This window comes from Nerophis ophidion, unplaced genomic scaffold (genome assembly GCF_033978795.1).
Source record: "Nerophis ophidion isolate RoL-2023_Sa unplaced genomic scaffold, RoL_Noph_v1.0 HiC_scaffold_57, whole genome shotgun sequence".
Classification (NCBI taxonomy): Eukaryota; Metazoa; Chordata; class Actinopteri; order Syngnathiformes; family Syngnathidae; genus Nerophis; species Nerophis ophidion.
Window position 1 is genome coordinate 528,649 of NW_026906979.1, and position 15,490 is coordinate 544,138.

Below are 15,490 nucleotides of genomic sequence, written 5' to 3' on the forward strand. Positions count from 1 at the left end.
TATTAAATAAATTTTTAGTGTATAAATATTAAATACATGTTTAGTGTATGAATATTAAATACATTTTTAGTGTATAAATATTAAATACATGTTTAGTGTATGAATATTAAATACATTTTTAGTGTATAAATATTAAATACATGTTTAGTGTATAAATATTAAATACATGTTTAGTGTATGAATATTAAATACACATTTATTGTATAAATATTAAATACATGTTTAGTGTATAAATATTAAATGCATTTTTAGTGTATTAATATTAAATATATGTTTAGTTTATTGAACTTAAATACTTGTTTTTGTATAAATATTAAATACATGTTTAGTGTATGAATATTAAATAAATTTTTAGTGTATAAATATTAAATACATGTTTAGTGTATGAATATTAAATACATTTTTAGTGTATAAATATTAAATACATGTTTAGTGTATGAATATTAAATACATTTTTAGTGTATAAATATTAAATACATGTTTAGTGTATAAATATTAAATACATGTTAAGTGTATGAATATTAAATACATTTTTAGTGTATAAATATTAAATACATGTTTAGTGTATGAATATTAAATACATTTTTAGTGTATAAATATTAAATACATGTTTAGTGTATAAATATTAAATACATGTTAAGTGTATGAATATTAAATACATTTTTAGTGTATAAATATTAAATACATGTTTAGTGTATAAATATTAAATACATGTTAAGTGTATGAATATTAAATACATATTTAGTGTATAAATATTAAATACATGTTTAGTGTATAAATAATAAATACATGTTTAGTGTATGAATATTAAATACATGTTTAGTGTATAAATATTAAATACATGTTAAGTGTATGAATATTAAATACATATTTAGTGTATAAATATTAAATACATGTTTAGTGTATAAATAATAAATACATGTTTAGTGTATGAATATTAAATACATGTTTAGTGTATAAATATTAAATACATGTTTAGTGTATGAATATTAAATACATGACTAGTGTATTAATATTAAATACATGTTTAGTGTATTAATATTAAATACATTGTTGTATATCCTAGCTTCTATGCTAGCGTCCTTTATTTGTTTTATTCTACTAGCTCCAGCATTTTTGTTATATAGCTCTTTTTTGTTATTTAAATAAATTGTGTATATCTTATCTTTGCTGTGTTCACTTGACGCATCCTCGCGGGAATCGAACCCGGTACCACGATGCCGAACCGGCGTAACAGCTACCAAGGAATGTACAACAATTCTTCTCAACTAAAGAGGAGAAATATAACCTTAGAGGAAAATCTAACTTAAAACATTTGCATGCACGTACAACACTTAAAACTTTTAGCATATCAGTATGTGGAATTAAATGATGGAATGGATTAAGTAAAGAAGTTAAACATTGTACTGATATCAGCCAGTTTAAGAGGACGTTTAAATTAATAGTGCTTACAAAGTACAAAGAAGAAGTATTATGAGAAACACTTTCAAACTTATTGAAAATAAGATATTCTTCATCTTAGTATGTTAATAATGACTGAAATAATTAAGTACATGTTAAAAAACTGCTGTGTTACTCACTCACAGATGTCATTTTGCTATTTCGGTTTCCCCGAATTATAAATAACCTAATGTAAATAATCAAATGTTCTTCTGTTGTATATACTTGTTCTTATGCTATGTGAACTCACTATGTACCATGAATTGATTAACGTGGACCATGATTTAAACAAGTTGAAAAACTTATTGGGGTGTTACCCTTTAGTGGTCAATTGTTCGGAATATGTACTGTACTCTGCAATCTACTAATAAAAGTATTAATTAATCAAACAAACAATGCTGCTAATCCACATTTTAATAGCAATTTTGTTCATCCTTACTTTTAATTGAATAATAATATCAATAAAATCAAATAAAAAAAAGTGTGGATTTATAAGAAACAACAACACCCCTAATGGAAATAATAACTTATCCTCTCTTCAAAGATGAGAAAAAAAAAATAGTAACTACATATATGATATTCAATAAATGCACACAACTTAAAGGCCTACTGAAAGCCACTACTACCGACCACACAGTCTGATAGTTTATATATCAATGATGAAATATAAACATTGCAACACATGCCAATACGGCCTTTTTAGTTTACTAAATTGCAATTTTAAATTTGCGCCGAACCATCCTGCTGGAACGTCGCGGTATGATGTGCGTGCGCGTGACATCACGCATTGTAAAGGACATTTTGTTCCAGCACCGATCCTAGCTATAAGTCGTCTGCTTTCATCGCATAATTCCACAGTATTCTGGACATCTGTGTTACTGAATCTTTTGCAATTTGTTCAATGAATAGTGGAGACGTCAAAGAAGAAAGCTGTAGGTGGGAAGCGGTGTATTGCAGCCGCCTTTAGCAACACAAACACAGCCGGTGTTTTCTTGTTTACATTTCCGAAAGATGACGGTGAATTTTTACTATGGAACACAGATGTCAAGCGAACACGGTTGGATTAAACCACACACACAAAGTACAGTGTATTATGCAGCGATCATTTCGAAAGATCGTGTTTCGAAGAGGGTCCCTTGCGAATGGCAGAGATGGGCATCGCCACCACCCGTCAACTGGTGCTGAAGAAAGGTGCGGGGCCGACCTTCAAGTTGTACAGGTATGACCATATTATCTCGTTAAAACACTAGTAACACAATGAGCAGATAAGGGTTTTTCCAGAATGATACTAGTAAATGTGTCTAATAACATCTAAATCACTCTCACTGTATAGTCTTTATTTTGTTCATTTTATCTAGTCCTTCACTCTCACTTTCCTCATCCACGAATCTTTCATCCTCGCTCAAATTAATGGGGAAATCGTCACTTTCTCGGTCTGAATCGCTCTCGCTACTGGTGGCCATGATTGTGAACAATGTAAGGATTTGAGGGAGTCCACAACCTGTGACGTCACGCGCACATCGTCTGCTTCTTCCGGTACAGACGAGGCTTTTTTATTAGCGACCAAAAGTTGCGAACTTTGTCGTCGATGTTCTCTACTAAATTCTTTCAGCAAAAATATGGCCGTATCGCGAAATGATAAAGTATGACACATAAAATGGACCTGCTATCCCCGTTTAAATAAGAAAATCTCATTACAGTAGGCCTTTAAAAAGTAATTCCAGGACAACATATAACAGTAGAAGATGAGAGGCATTACATACAACATCAAATATACGTTCATATTAACCATGCTGTGTCCATAAAGTAAATTTTGCACAATCACTGTTTAAGTGTTTTTAAATTCCTGCAGCTTCCGTGACTGTTACACACTTGTGTTTACTGACTTTATACTTAACCCGGAACATCTTATCACACACAGTTCATCTGAACGGTTTCTCTCCAGTGTGTGTTCTCATGTGTGCTGTCAAGTTTTGTTTTCTGGAGAAAGTCTTCTTACATACAGAGCAAGTAAAAGGTTTCTCTCCGGTATGTGTTCTCATGTGCGTGGACATGTTAGGCTTTCTGGAGAAACTCTTTTTACAAACAGAGCAAGTAAAAGGTTTCTCTCTAGTATGTATTCTCATGTGTCTGGTCATGACAGTCTTTATAGTGAAACTATTCTTACAAACAGTGCAAGTAAAAGGTTTCTCTCCCGTATGTATTCTCATGTGTGTGGTCATGTCAAACTTTCTGGAGAAACTCCTGTTACAAACAGAGCAAATAAAAGGTTTCTCCCCAGTATGTTTTCTCATGTGTATGGTCATGGCAAGCTTCATGGAGAAACTCTTCTTACAAACAGAGCAAATAAAAGGTTTCTCTCCAGTGTGTGTTCTCATGTGTGTGGTCATGTCAAGCTTTCTGGAGAAACTCTTCTTACAAACAGAGCAAGTAAAATGTTTCTCTCCAGTATGTGTTCTCATGTGTGTGGTCATGTTACGCTTTGTGGAGAAACTCTTCTTACAAACAAAACAAGTAAAATGTTTCTCTCCAGTGTGTTTTCCCACATGTATCGTCATGTGTTGCTTTGTGGAGAAACTCTTCTTACAAACAGAGCAAGTAAAAGGTTTCTCTCCAGTATGTGTTCTCATGTGTGTGGTCATGTTACGCTTTGTGGAGAAACTCTTCTTACAAACAGAGCAAGTTAAAGGTTTCTCTCCAGTATGTATTCTCATGTGTATTGTAATATAACTCTTGTGTCTAAATGATTTCCCACATTGAGAGCAGTCAAAGTGTTTGTTGTTAGTGTGATGTCTCGTATCACCTTTAGAGTCATTTTTACTCTCCAAAGGTTCTTGAATGTGGTCACTGTGATCAGAAGAGTGTGACATCATGTGGTCCATGTCTGACAGTGGAGCAAAGATGCTGTCTGGTTCTGACTTTATATCTTCACAATGCTCTCCATCAGCTTCTGTGATGTGTTGACTTACAAGCTCCGCCCCTCTGTTCTCCTCACTTTGACTGTGATGAAGCTGTAAGGACTGAGCTTCATCTTCATCATTATCCTCCACCAACATTTGAAGCTGCTTCCACAGTTCCTCCTCTTCTTCTTTAATGTGGGAGGGGGCCTGTAGCTCCTTCTGTCCCACACTGGAGCTCCACTCCTGCTGCTTGGAGGGAATCTCTTCTTGACTCTCTGCTGACACCTGCTGGACGTCTGCAGAACATACAACACAAATGAGGTGTTACTGTATTGAAGTTTGCAGTATTCAAACTATTCACATGTGAGCTAGGCCAAATAGACAGTGATGGGCAAGCGACCTGGAAAATGTAATAAGCTAAGCTACAAGTTACTCTCCATTAAATGTAGTTAAGATATCCTCAGAGAATTGTAGCAAGCTACACTACACGCTACACTGCAACAGTAGCTTGCCACATCAAAGCTACATTTAACAGCATTTCTATCTATTGGCCCACATGTATAATGTCAGTGTTAATGTAACTGAGAGTGTGCACATGGACCCAGTGAGGGTCAATTGCTGTTAACTATCTGTCATTGAGCTGGGGACACCTTACAAAACACTCCACTGTGTGCATTCATGTATTTGTTCTTGTATTCCTACCCTTCTTGAGACACCAAGTACCTTCCATATGAGGAGGTGTGAACAAGTTAGGACATAAATCATGGTGCCATTACGGAAAACCGTTGTATCTAATAGAGAATGTCTCATTTGCACCCCCGGTGGTGAAATCTATCAAAATTAGGGTGGTCCCAAAAAGGAGGAATTTTTCAAATTAAATGTGTGTCGGTTTTAAAAGTGCTCCCCTTCTGATCAACATATGAAATAACAAGTGAATGTAAGAAATCGAAATGATCCTGCTTATGCCAAAATGATTTTGAAAAAGTGTATACCGTATTTTTCAGAGTATACGTCGCTCCGGAGTATAAGTCGCACCCGCCGAAAATGCATAATAAAGAAGGAAAAAAACATATAGGTCGCACTGGAGAATAAGTCGCATTTTTTGGGGACATTTATTTGATAAAACCCAACACCAGGAATAGACATTTGATAGGCAATTTGAAATAAATAAAGAATAGTGAACAACAGGCTGAATAAGTGTAGGTTATATGAGGCATAAATAACCAACTGAGAAGGTGCCTGCTATGTTAACCTAACATATGCTAAGAGTCATTCAAATAACTATAACTTATAGAACATGCTATATCTTTACCAAACAATCTGTCACTCCTAATCCATAAATCCCATGAAATATTATACGTCTAGTCTCTTACGTGAATGAGATAAATAATATTATTTGATATTTTACAGTAATGTGTTAATAATTTCACACATAAGTCGCTTCTGAGTGTAAATCGCACCCTCGGCCAAACTATGAAAAAAACTGTGACTTATAGTCCGGAAAATATGGTGTGTGTGTATATATATATATATATATATATATATATATATATATATATATACATATATATATATATATATATATATATATATATATATATATATATATATATATATATATATATTAGTGGTGTGGGAACAAATCAATCCGAAGTTGGGTCGCGATTCTCACGTTGTGCGATTCAGAATCGATTCTCACTTTTTTTTTTTAAATAAATAAAAACTAATCAATGCAACAAAACAATACACAGCAATACCATAACAATGCAATTCAATTCCAAAACCAAACCTGACCCAGCAACACTCAGAACTGCAATAAACAGAGCAATTGAGAGGAGACACAAACACCACACAGAACAAACCAAAAGTAGTGAAACCAAAATGAATATCATCAACAACAGTATCATTATTAGTTATAATTTCAGCATAGCAGTGATTAAAAATCCCTCATTGACATTATCATGAGAGATTTATAAAAAAAAAAAAAAAAAAGAACAATAGTGTCACAGTGGCTTACACTTGCATGGCATCTCATAACCTCGATCCTGACCTCATGGTAAACTACCGACCGGTGTCTCACCTTCCCTTTATTTCAAAAATCCTCGAAAAAATTGTTGCGGAGCAGTTAAATGAACACTTAGCGTCTAACAATCTATGTGAAACCTTTCAATCCGGTTTCAGGGCAAATCACTCCACGGAGACAGCCCTCGCAAAAATGACTAATGATCTATTGCTAACGATGGATTCTGATGCGTCATCTATGTTGCTGCTCCTCGATCTTAGCGCTGCTTTCGATACCGTCGATCATAATATTTTATTAGAACGTATCAAAACACGAATTGGTATGTCAGACTTAGCCCTGTCTTGGTTTAACTCTTATCTTACTGATAGGATGCAGTGTGTCTCCCATAACAATGTGACCTCGGACTACGTTAAGGTAACGTGTGGAGTTCCCCAGGGTTCGGTCCTTGGCCCTGCACTCTTCAGCATCTACATGCTGCCGCTAGGTGACATCATACGCAAATACGGTGTTAGCTTTCACTGTTATGCTGATGACACCCAACTCTACATGCCCCTAAAGCTGACCAACATGCCGGATTGTAGTCAGCTGGAGGCGTGTCTTAATGAAATTAAACAATGGATGTCCGCTAACTTTTTGCAACTCAACGCCAAAAAAACGGAAATGCTGATTATCGGTCCTGCTAGACACCGAACTCTATTTAATAATACAACTCTAACATTTGACAACCAAACAATTAAACAAGGCGACACGGTAAAGAATCTGGGTATTATCTTCGACCCAACTCTCTCCTTTGAGGCACACATTAAAAGCGTTACTAAAACGGCCTTCTTTCATCTCCGTAATATCGCTAAAATTCGCTCCATTCTGTCCACTAAAGACGCTGAGATCATTATCCATGCGTTTGTTACGTCTCGCCTCGACTACTGTAACGTATTATTTTCGGGTCTCCCCATGTCTAGCATTAAAAGATTACAGTTGGTACAAAATGCGGCTGCTAGACTTTTGACAAGAACAAGAAAGTTTGATCACATTACGCCTGTACTGTATATACCTTTATATACATATATACATACATATATACCTATACTGGCTCACCTGCACTGGCTTCCTGTGCACTTAAGATGTGACTTTAAGGTTTTACTACTTACGTATAAAATACTACACGGTCTAGCTCCATCCTATCTTGCCGATTGTATTGTACCATATGTCCCGGCAAGAAATCTGCGTTCAAAGGACTCCGGCTTATTAGTGATTCCCAAAGCCCCAAAAAAGTCTGCGGGCTATAGAGCGTTTTCCGTTCGGGCTCCAGTACTCTGGAGATGCCCTCCCGGTAACAGTTCGAGATGCCACCTCAGTAGAAGCATTTAAGTCTCACCTTAAAACTCATTTGTATACTCTAGCCTTTAAATAGACTCCCTTTTTAGACCAGTTGATCTGCTGTTTCTTTTCTTTTTCTTCTATGTCCCACTCTCCCCTGTGGAGGGGGTCCAGTCCGATCCGGTGGCCATATACTGCTTGCCTGTACTGCTTGCCTGTGTATCGGCTGGGGACATCTCTGCGCTGCTGATCCGCCTCCGCTTGGGATGGTTTCCTGCTGGCTCCGCTGTGAACGGGACTCTCGCTGCTGTGTCTTGGATCCGCTTTGGACTGGACTCTCGCGACTGTGTTGGATCCATTGTGGACTGCACTTTCACAGTATCATGTTAGACCCGCTCGACATCCATTGCTTTCCTCCTCTCTAAGGTTCTCATAGTCATTATTGTCACCGACGTCCCACTGGGTGTGAGTTTTCCTTGCCCTTATGTGGGCCTACCGAGGATGTCGTGGTGGTTTGTGCAGCCCTTTGAGACACTAGTGATTTAGGGCTATATAAGTAAACATTGATTGATTGATTGATAAGCTGGACAACACACTGTGTCCAATGTTTTCACAAAGATAAAATAAGTCATATTTTTTGGTTCGTTTAATAGTTAAAAAACATTTACATTATTGCAATCAGTTGATAAAACATTGTCCTTTACAATTATAAATGTTTTTTTACAAAAATGTATTACTCTGCTAGCATGTCAGTCGACTGGGGTAGATCCTGCTGAAATCTATGTATTGAATGAATACAGAATCCTTTTGAATCGGAAAAATATCGTTTTTGAATTGGGAATCATGTTGAATCGAAAAAAATCGATATCTAATCGAATCACAACCCCAAGAATAGATACTGAATCGAATCGTGGGACACCCAAAGATTTTCAGCCCTAATACATATATACATACATACACATACATATATATATATATATATATATATATATATATATATGTAGTGAGGTCCACAAGTATTTTGTACACCCTGCAATTTTGTGAGTTCTCCCTCTTAGAAATTAGGGAGAGGTGTGAAATGTTCATCATAGCTGTATTTCCACTTTTACAGACATAATCTAAAAAGAAAAATCCGGAAATCACATTGTATGATTTTTTTTTATGATTTATTTGTATGTTACTGGGGTTCATAAGTATTTGTACACATGAGAATATCAGTGTTAATACTTAGTGTAGAGCAATTACAGAGGTCAAAGGTTTCCTTTAGTTGTTCAGCAGGTTTGCACACACGGCAACAGGGATGTTGGCCCACTCCTCCACACAAATCTTCTCTAGAACTGTCAGCTTTCAGGGCTGTCACCGACCAACAAAAAGTTTCAGCTCCCTCCAAAGATTTTCTATTGGATTTATATGTGGAGACTGGCTAGGCCACTCCAAAACCTTGATATGCTTGGTATGGAACCAGTCCTTGGTTATCCTGGCTGTGTGCTTCGTGTTGGAAGACCCAGCCACGATCCATCTTCAATGCTCTAAATGAGAGAAGGAGGTTTTTGGCCAAAATCTCTCAATACGTGGCCCCATTCACCCTCTCCGGAATCGAGTGCAGTCGCCCTGTCCCCTTTGCTGAAAAGCACCCTCAAAGCATGATCTTTCCACACCCATGCTTCACTGTAGGAATGGTGTTCTTGGGATGATACTCAGCCGTCTTTTTCCTCCTAACCCGACGGGTGGATTTTACACCAACATTTTCTATTTTGGTCTCATCTGACCACATGACTTCCTCCCATGACTCCTGTGGATCATCCAGATGGCCATTGGCAAACTTCAGACGGGCCTGGACATGGGCTGGCTTAAGCAGGGGAACCTTCCGTGCCATGCATGATTTTAAACCGTACCGTTCTACTGATAGTAGCCTTAGAGACAGGAGTCCCAGCTCATTCACCAGCTCCTGCCGTGTAGTTCCGGGCTGATGCCTCACTTTTCTTATCATGAGTGATGCCCCGCTAGGAGAGATCTTACATCGAGCCCCAGTCCGAGGTAGATTAGCAGTCATGTTTAGCCTCTTCCATGTTCTAACAATTTCTGCAACAGTTGATCTATTCTCACCAAGCTGCTTCTCAATTGTCACATAGCCTTTTCCAGCTTTGTGGAGCTCTACAATTTTGTATCTAGGGTTCTTCTGACAGCTCTTTGGTCTTGTCCATAGTAGAAGGTGGATCTTGACTGACTGTGGGCTGCACATGTGACTTTAATGAGCTCAAAAGAGTGGTGGGTGGGTGTTTAGTTGTGGGTTGAAGGTGGACTTTTTTAAGGTAGAATGACATCTCTTTGAGAGTCATAATTATTGCTGATTCTCACGTGTGCAAATACTTATGAACCCCAGTAACATACAAATGTATCATAAAAAAAATCATACAATGTGATTTCCGGATTTGTCTTTTTTGATTATGTCTCTTAACAGGGGAAATACGTCCATGATGGACATTTCAGACCTCTCACTAATTTCCAAGTGGGAGAACTTGCAAAAATGCAGGGTGTGCAAATACTTGTGAACCTCACTGTGTATATATATATATATATACACATACATATATACATACATTATATATATATATATATATATATATATATATATATATATATATATATATATATATATATATATATATATATATATATATATATATATATATATATATACATACATACATACATATATATATATATATATATATATATATATATATACATACATACATATATATATATATACATATATACATAGATATACATATATATACATGCACACACACACACATGTACACACACATATAAATATATATATATATATATATATATTTATACACACACTCCTCTCTGAGCTGCCACCTTATCATGGTAGAGGAGTGTGCGTGTCCCAATAATCCTAGGAGCCCTGTTGTCCGGTGGCTTTATGCCCCCTTGGTAGGGTCTACCAAGAGAAACTGGTCCTAGGTCAGACAAAGAGCAGCGCGAAGACCTTTTTGAAAAATACAAACGAAGGACCCAGATTTCCCTCGCCTGGACGCAGGTCACTAGGGCCCCCCATCGTGTCCCCGGAGGTGGGACACGATGGCGAGCGCCTGGTTCCCATGGGCACAGCCCGAAGAGGCCACGTGGGTTCCCCCCTCCAATGGGCTCACCACCCATAGCAGGGGTCATAGAGGTCGGGTGCGATGTGAGCTGGGCGGTAGCCGAAGGCAGGGCACTTGGCGGGTCCGATCCTCGGCTACATCTTGGGACGTGGAATGTCACCTCCCTGGGGGGGAACGGAGCCTGAGCTAGTGCGCGAAGTAAAGAAGTTCCGGCTAGATATAGTCGGACTCACTTCGACGCTCAGCAAGGGCTCTGGAACCAGTTCTCTCGAGAGGGACTGGACTCTCTTCCACTCTGGCGTTGCACTCAGTGGGAGGTGGCGGGCTGGGGTGGCAATTCTTGTTGCCCCCTGGCTCAAAGCCTGGACGTTGGAGTTCAACCTGGTGGAGAGGGTAGCCTCCCTCCGCCTTCGGGTGGGGGGACGGGTCCTGACTGTTGTTTGTGCTTACGCACCAAACGGCAGTTCAGAGTACCCACCCTTTTTGGATTCACTCGAAGGAGTACAGGAGAGTGCTCCCCCGGGTGATTCCCTTGTCCTACTGGGGGACTTCAACGCTCATGTTGGCAACGACAGTGAAACCTGGAGAGGCGTGATTGGGAAGAATGGCCGCCCCGATCTGAACCCAAGTGGTGTTTTGTTATTGGACTTTTGTGCTCGTCACAGATTGTCCATAACAAACACCTTGTTCAAACATAAGGGTGTCCATATGTGCACTTGGCACCAGGACACGCTAGGCCGCAGTTCCATGATCGACTTTGTAGTTGTGTCATCGGATTTGCGGCCTCATGTTTTGGACACTCGGGTGAAGAGAGGGGCAGAGCTTTCTACCGATCACCACCTGGTGGTGAGTTGGCTGCGATGGTGGGGGAGGATGCCGGACAGACTTGGCTGGCCCAAACGCATTGTGAGGGTCTGCTGGGAACGTCTGGCAGAGTCTCCTGTCAGACAAAGTTTCAATTCCCACCTCCGGAAAAACTTTGAACATGTCACGAGGGAGGCGCTGGTAGTGGCGTTCTGTACAAAAAGTTAACTTTAATTTAGTGTTGTTTTGATATGCCATATTAGTGACATCATGCACAAAAGTGCACTATGAGCTTGTTTTAAAATGTCTCTGACAATCTTGCACTTTGTTTGGAAATGACATGAATGTTTGTGCCATTGCTCAATAACTGTTTAGTAAATACACTTTTGCTAATTTGACTTAGTTGTGGTTTCCCTCTCTGCATGAAAGTTTAAAAGTAGCATATATGAATGCAGTATGAAGAAGAATGTTTGAATGTAGACACATAGAATCATCTTACTGCTGTGATTATATGCATCAAGTGTTCATTCAAGGCTAAGGCAAAATATCCACATATATATGCTGTATCGTGATGTGGACTAAACATATTGAGATATTAATAAAAGGCCATATCGCCCAGCCCAGTTAGAATGGGATTTATTTTTTTTTATATATCCACCATCATGTCTTTTATAATGATTGTGAACGATAGAAAAATTCCCCCAAAAAGTGTGGTTCCCCTCTAAATTCCAATGATTAGATTTAAGACTTGAAGTGTATGAGCATGAAGTGATGAAGCCTACTTGGATGAGAGGACAAAGGTCTTGTAAGACAAAGTGAAGAGTCCAGTTGTGATGGATTGAATGCCCTGAGAATAAAATGTTGTGCTTACTTGGACTGTGATGAAGCTGTGAGGACTCAGGTGGTTTGTCTTCATGCTCTTCAGTCTTCACAGAGACAACAGTCAGTGGAAACTTGCTGACATCAGCCTCCTCCTGCCCTACAGGACACTCTCCCTCCTGACTCATCCACACTTCCTCCTCTTCCGCTTTAATGTGAGGGAGATGTGGATCCTCCTCTTCCTCTTTAATGTGAGGGGGCTGTGGATCCTCCTCTTCCTCTTTAATGTGAGGGGGCTGCTGGACATCTGTTGGGTAAATAATTAAATAAAATTAATGGAAAATATGAATAGTTTTGGACTGACACTGTTAACACAATGACATTAAATGTGTTGTTTTGTGTGTTGTGTTAAAAGCGTGTCTAGTAAAACAACCAATACAAATACGGGAAATACCTCCTTTTTTCCCAAAATTAATTCAAAAGTGGTACAGTGAGTACAAAAACCGACCTGTAAATTTGATGGGAGGCAATTTGAAAAGTGTTTTATAAGTATGAGGCAGCATTGATTGAGCCTTTTTTAACCTTACACTCACTGATGTTAAGTGTGTAAATATTTTATTGTGTATATTGTCTATAAAACCTGAACTTTATCTCTAAATTTAACCATGATCTTGTAATGACATAGTCATTATCATAACTTCAATATCATGGAAATAAAAATCTAAAATTCCAAAATAACTTAAATAGTTTGTTATTGTCATCATGCAAAACACATTTTTGTGGTCATTTTGTTGGCTGGGCCAAAAGGAACTTTGACCAAAAACATGTGGTGTTTTATGGAGTATCTCCATCAACAAATCCTCTTTAGGAATTGGAGACCATCTACGACACGCTGAAGGAAAGTCAGTCACCTTTATGTTCTTTTAATAATTCAAGTTGTTGACTACTTTGGTTATTGAAAATAAATGTTTAATTTTAGTTATTGATCCATGTAAGTCCCAATCAGGAAGTGGTTAAGGTGGGGGGCAGGGTTGAGGTGGGTGGGGTTTGGTGCTAGCGAGAGTGTATATTGTAGCTTCCCGGAAGAGTTAGTGCTGCAAGGGTTCTGGGTATTTGTTCTGTTACGGTGCGAATGTTCTCCCGAAATGTGTTTGTCACTCTTGTTTGGTGTGGGTTCACGGTGTGGCGCATATTTGTAACAGTGTTAAAGTTGTTTATATGGCCACACTTAGTGTGACCTGTCTGGCTGTTGATCAAGTATGCCTTGCATTCACTTGTGTGTGTGTGTGTGTGTGTGTGTGTGTGTGTGTGTGTGTGTGTGTGTAAAAGCCGCATATATTATACGACCAGTTGCTGAGAACAACAAAGGCAGCAAAGGCATGCCCCCAATATTGTTGTCCGGGTGGAAATCGAGAGAAATTTGGGAGAATGGTTGTCCCGGGAGATTTTCGGGAGGGGCACTGAAATTCGGGAGTCTCCCGGGAAAATCGGGAGGGTTGGCAAGTATGCCATGTACCTGTTTAAATATTTCAAAAATGTAAAATATATTCACCATTACAACACCAAAGGCAGTTGTAAAAATCACATTCAACCCAGATCTCACTCCAAAAAAGGTTCTGATTTGTGTGCCTTCTATATCACCAAAATGTGGAACACCCTATCCAAAAGAAAATACATTACAGGTTGCGGCTACTCGTAACTGGGAATACAAAGCCTTTTACCTACTTCAACTATATTTTCCTGCAGTATATTTGTATTTGAAATGCTACTTTCTACATAGTACTGTGTGAGTTCAAATATATTTCAACTGAAAGCATCTCAGGCTTTCTTGCAGCAGTGAATGTGTACCGTGACGAAAGTGTACCCTTTCCTATGCAAACTTCTCATAACTCCTTCAATCAATCAATCACACATTGTTCCAAACAGAGAGGAACATCAACCTCAAACTGTCTCCTTTTCATGAAGAATCTAAATCAAAGCATTGCATCATCCCCACAAGACAAAGCATCTTCTGTTGAAAAAGAGTGTTAATTATCAAATATAAAGTTGGTAAAGATGTGAGAGTACGAAGTCAACAAACCTGTTCTGTGTAACACAATTTGATGTTTCTTGAAAACAGCGTCCAGTAGTTGATGTTGTCGCTCCTTCTCCTCTTTTGTTGGACAAAGTTCCTCCTCATACTTTGCTATGGTTCTTTGGCACATTTTCACACAATCACAACACTTTACTCTCACACTTGATCTCTACTTAGCGATGTGTTGATAACTTCTGTGTCTTCTGTTAGCAGCTAACAAGCTAAGCTAACTAGCACAAGAGGCGATAAAGTGCGCTCAGACTAATGTATCCGGATACAAACAATGACTAAGAATGTTTCATCTACTACACGACACATATATGCGTACATGTATGCACTAAATACAAATAGAGAAACAATAATGGCCAGTGGCCACGTTTAGGCCTTCTCCGTCAAACGCCATCTTGCTTTTTACTCCTTCGTCTTCTTTGGATTTCCAGCAGACTAGTAGAGCATCTTAAGCCTCCACTGTTTCTTAACGGGACTTCTTCGTCCTGTCCTGTGGTCCATACTACATTCTACAGTACAGGAGGTTGTCCTATCAACTTTTCAATGGACCACTTCCAACTTGGCTTCGTCGCTCGTCTTCTTTGTTTGTTGAATGGCGGTTAGGATACATGGAGGGCACTAGGACCGCTCTTTGTGGCCGCAGGAAGAGCAGCAGAAAGTTTCTCTGAAGAAAAAAATAGGTGAGTGAATAAGCTTTTTATTTTATTTTTATTGTGTATATATATATATATAATTAAAAAAAACAAATATATATATATATATATATATATATATATATATATATATATATATATTTGTTTTTTTTAATTATTATTTTTTTTTTCCCTACAGGCTGTGCTTCTAACATAGTCTTAATACGTTTTTCCTATTGTTCTTCTTTTCTTTATGATCAATCAGAAGTGTCACCAGGACGTCCCCTGGCCCTAACACTCCATGAAGGACATTTACGGCCATTGACTTTTGTCTTATA

The 15,490-nt window shown here is 38.2% G+C and overlaps 1 protein-coding gene across 1 annotated transcript; it reads right to left on the reverse strand.

The window, feature by feature from the left end:
- Nucleotides 1-1,757: 1,757 nt before the first annotated feature.
- Nucleotides 1,758-15,180, reverse strand: LOC133546991 (gastrula zinc finger protein XlCGF57.1-like). Its single transcript, XM_061892836.1, has 3 exons — nt 14,518-15,180; nt 12,490-12,744; nt 1,758-4,636 (listed from the first exon to the last, which is right to left on the reverse strand). The coding sequence occupies exons 1-3, from the start codon at nt 14,639-14,641 to the stop codon at nt 3,363-3,365; spliced, it is 1,653 nt and encodes a 550-aa protein (XP_061748820.1). The 5' UTR covers nt 14,642-15,180; the 3' UTR covers nt 1,758-3,362.
- Nucleotides 15,181-15,490: the final 310 nt, after the last annotated feature.

Coding starts and splice junctions, on each gene's coding strand:
- LOC133546991 (XM_061892836.1), bottom strand. CDS start 14,641: ATGTGCCAAAGAACCATAGCAAAGTATGAGGAGGAACTTTGTCCAACA. Junction 12,745..14,517: donor AATTGTGTTACACAGAACAG/GTTTGTTGACTT, acceptor TTTACCCAACAG/ATGTCCAGCAGCCCCCTCAC. Junction 4,637..12,489: donor ACAGCTTCATCACAGTCCAA/GTAAGCACAACA, acceptor TATGTTCTGCAG/ACGTCCAGCAGGTGTCAGCA.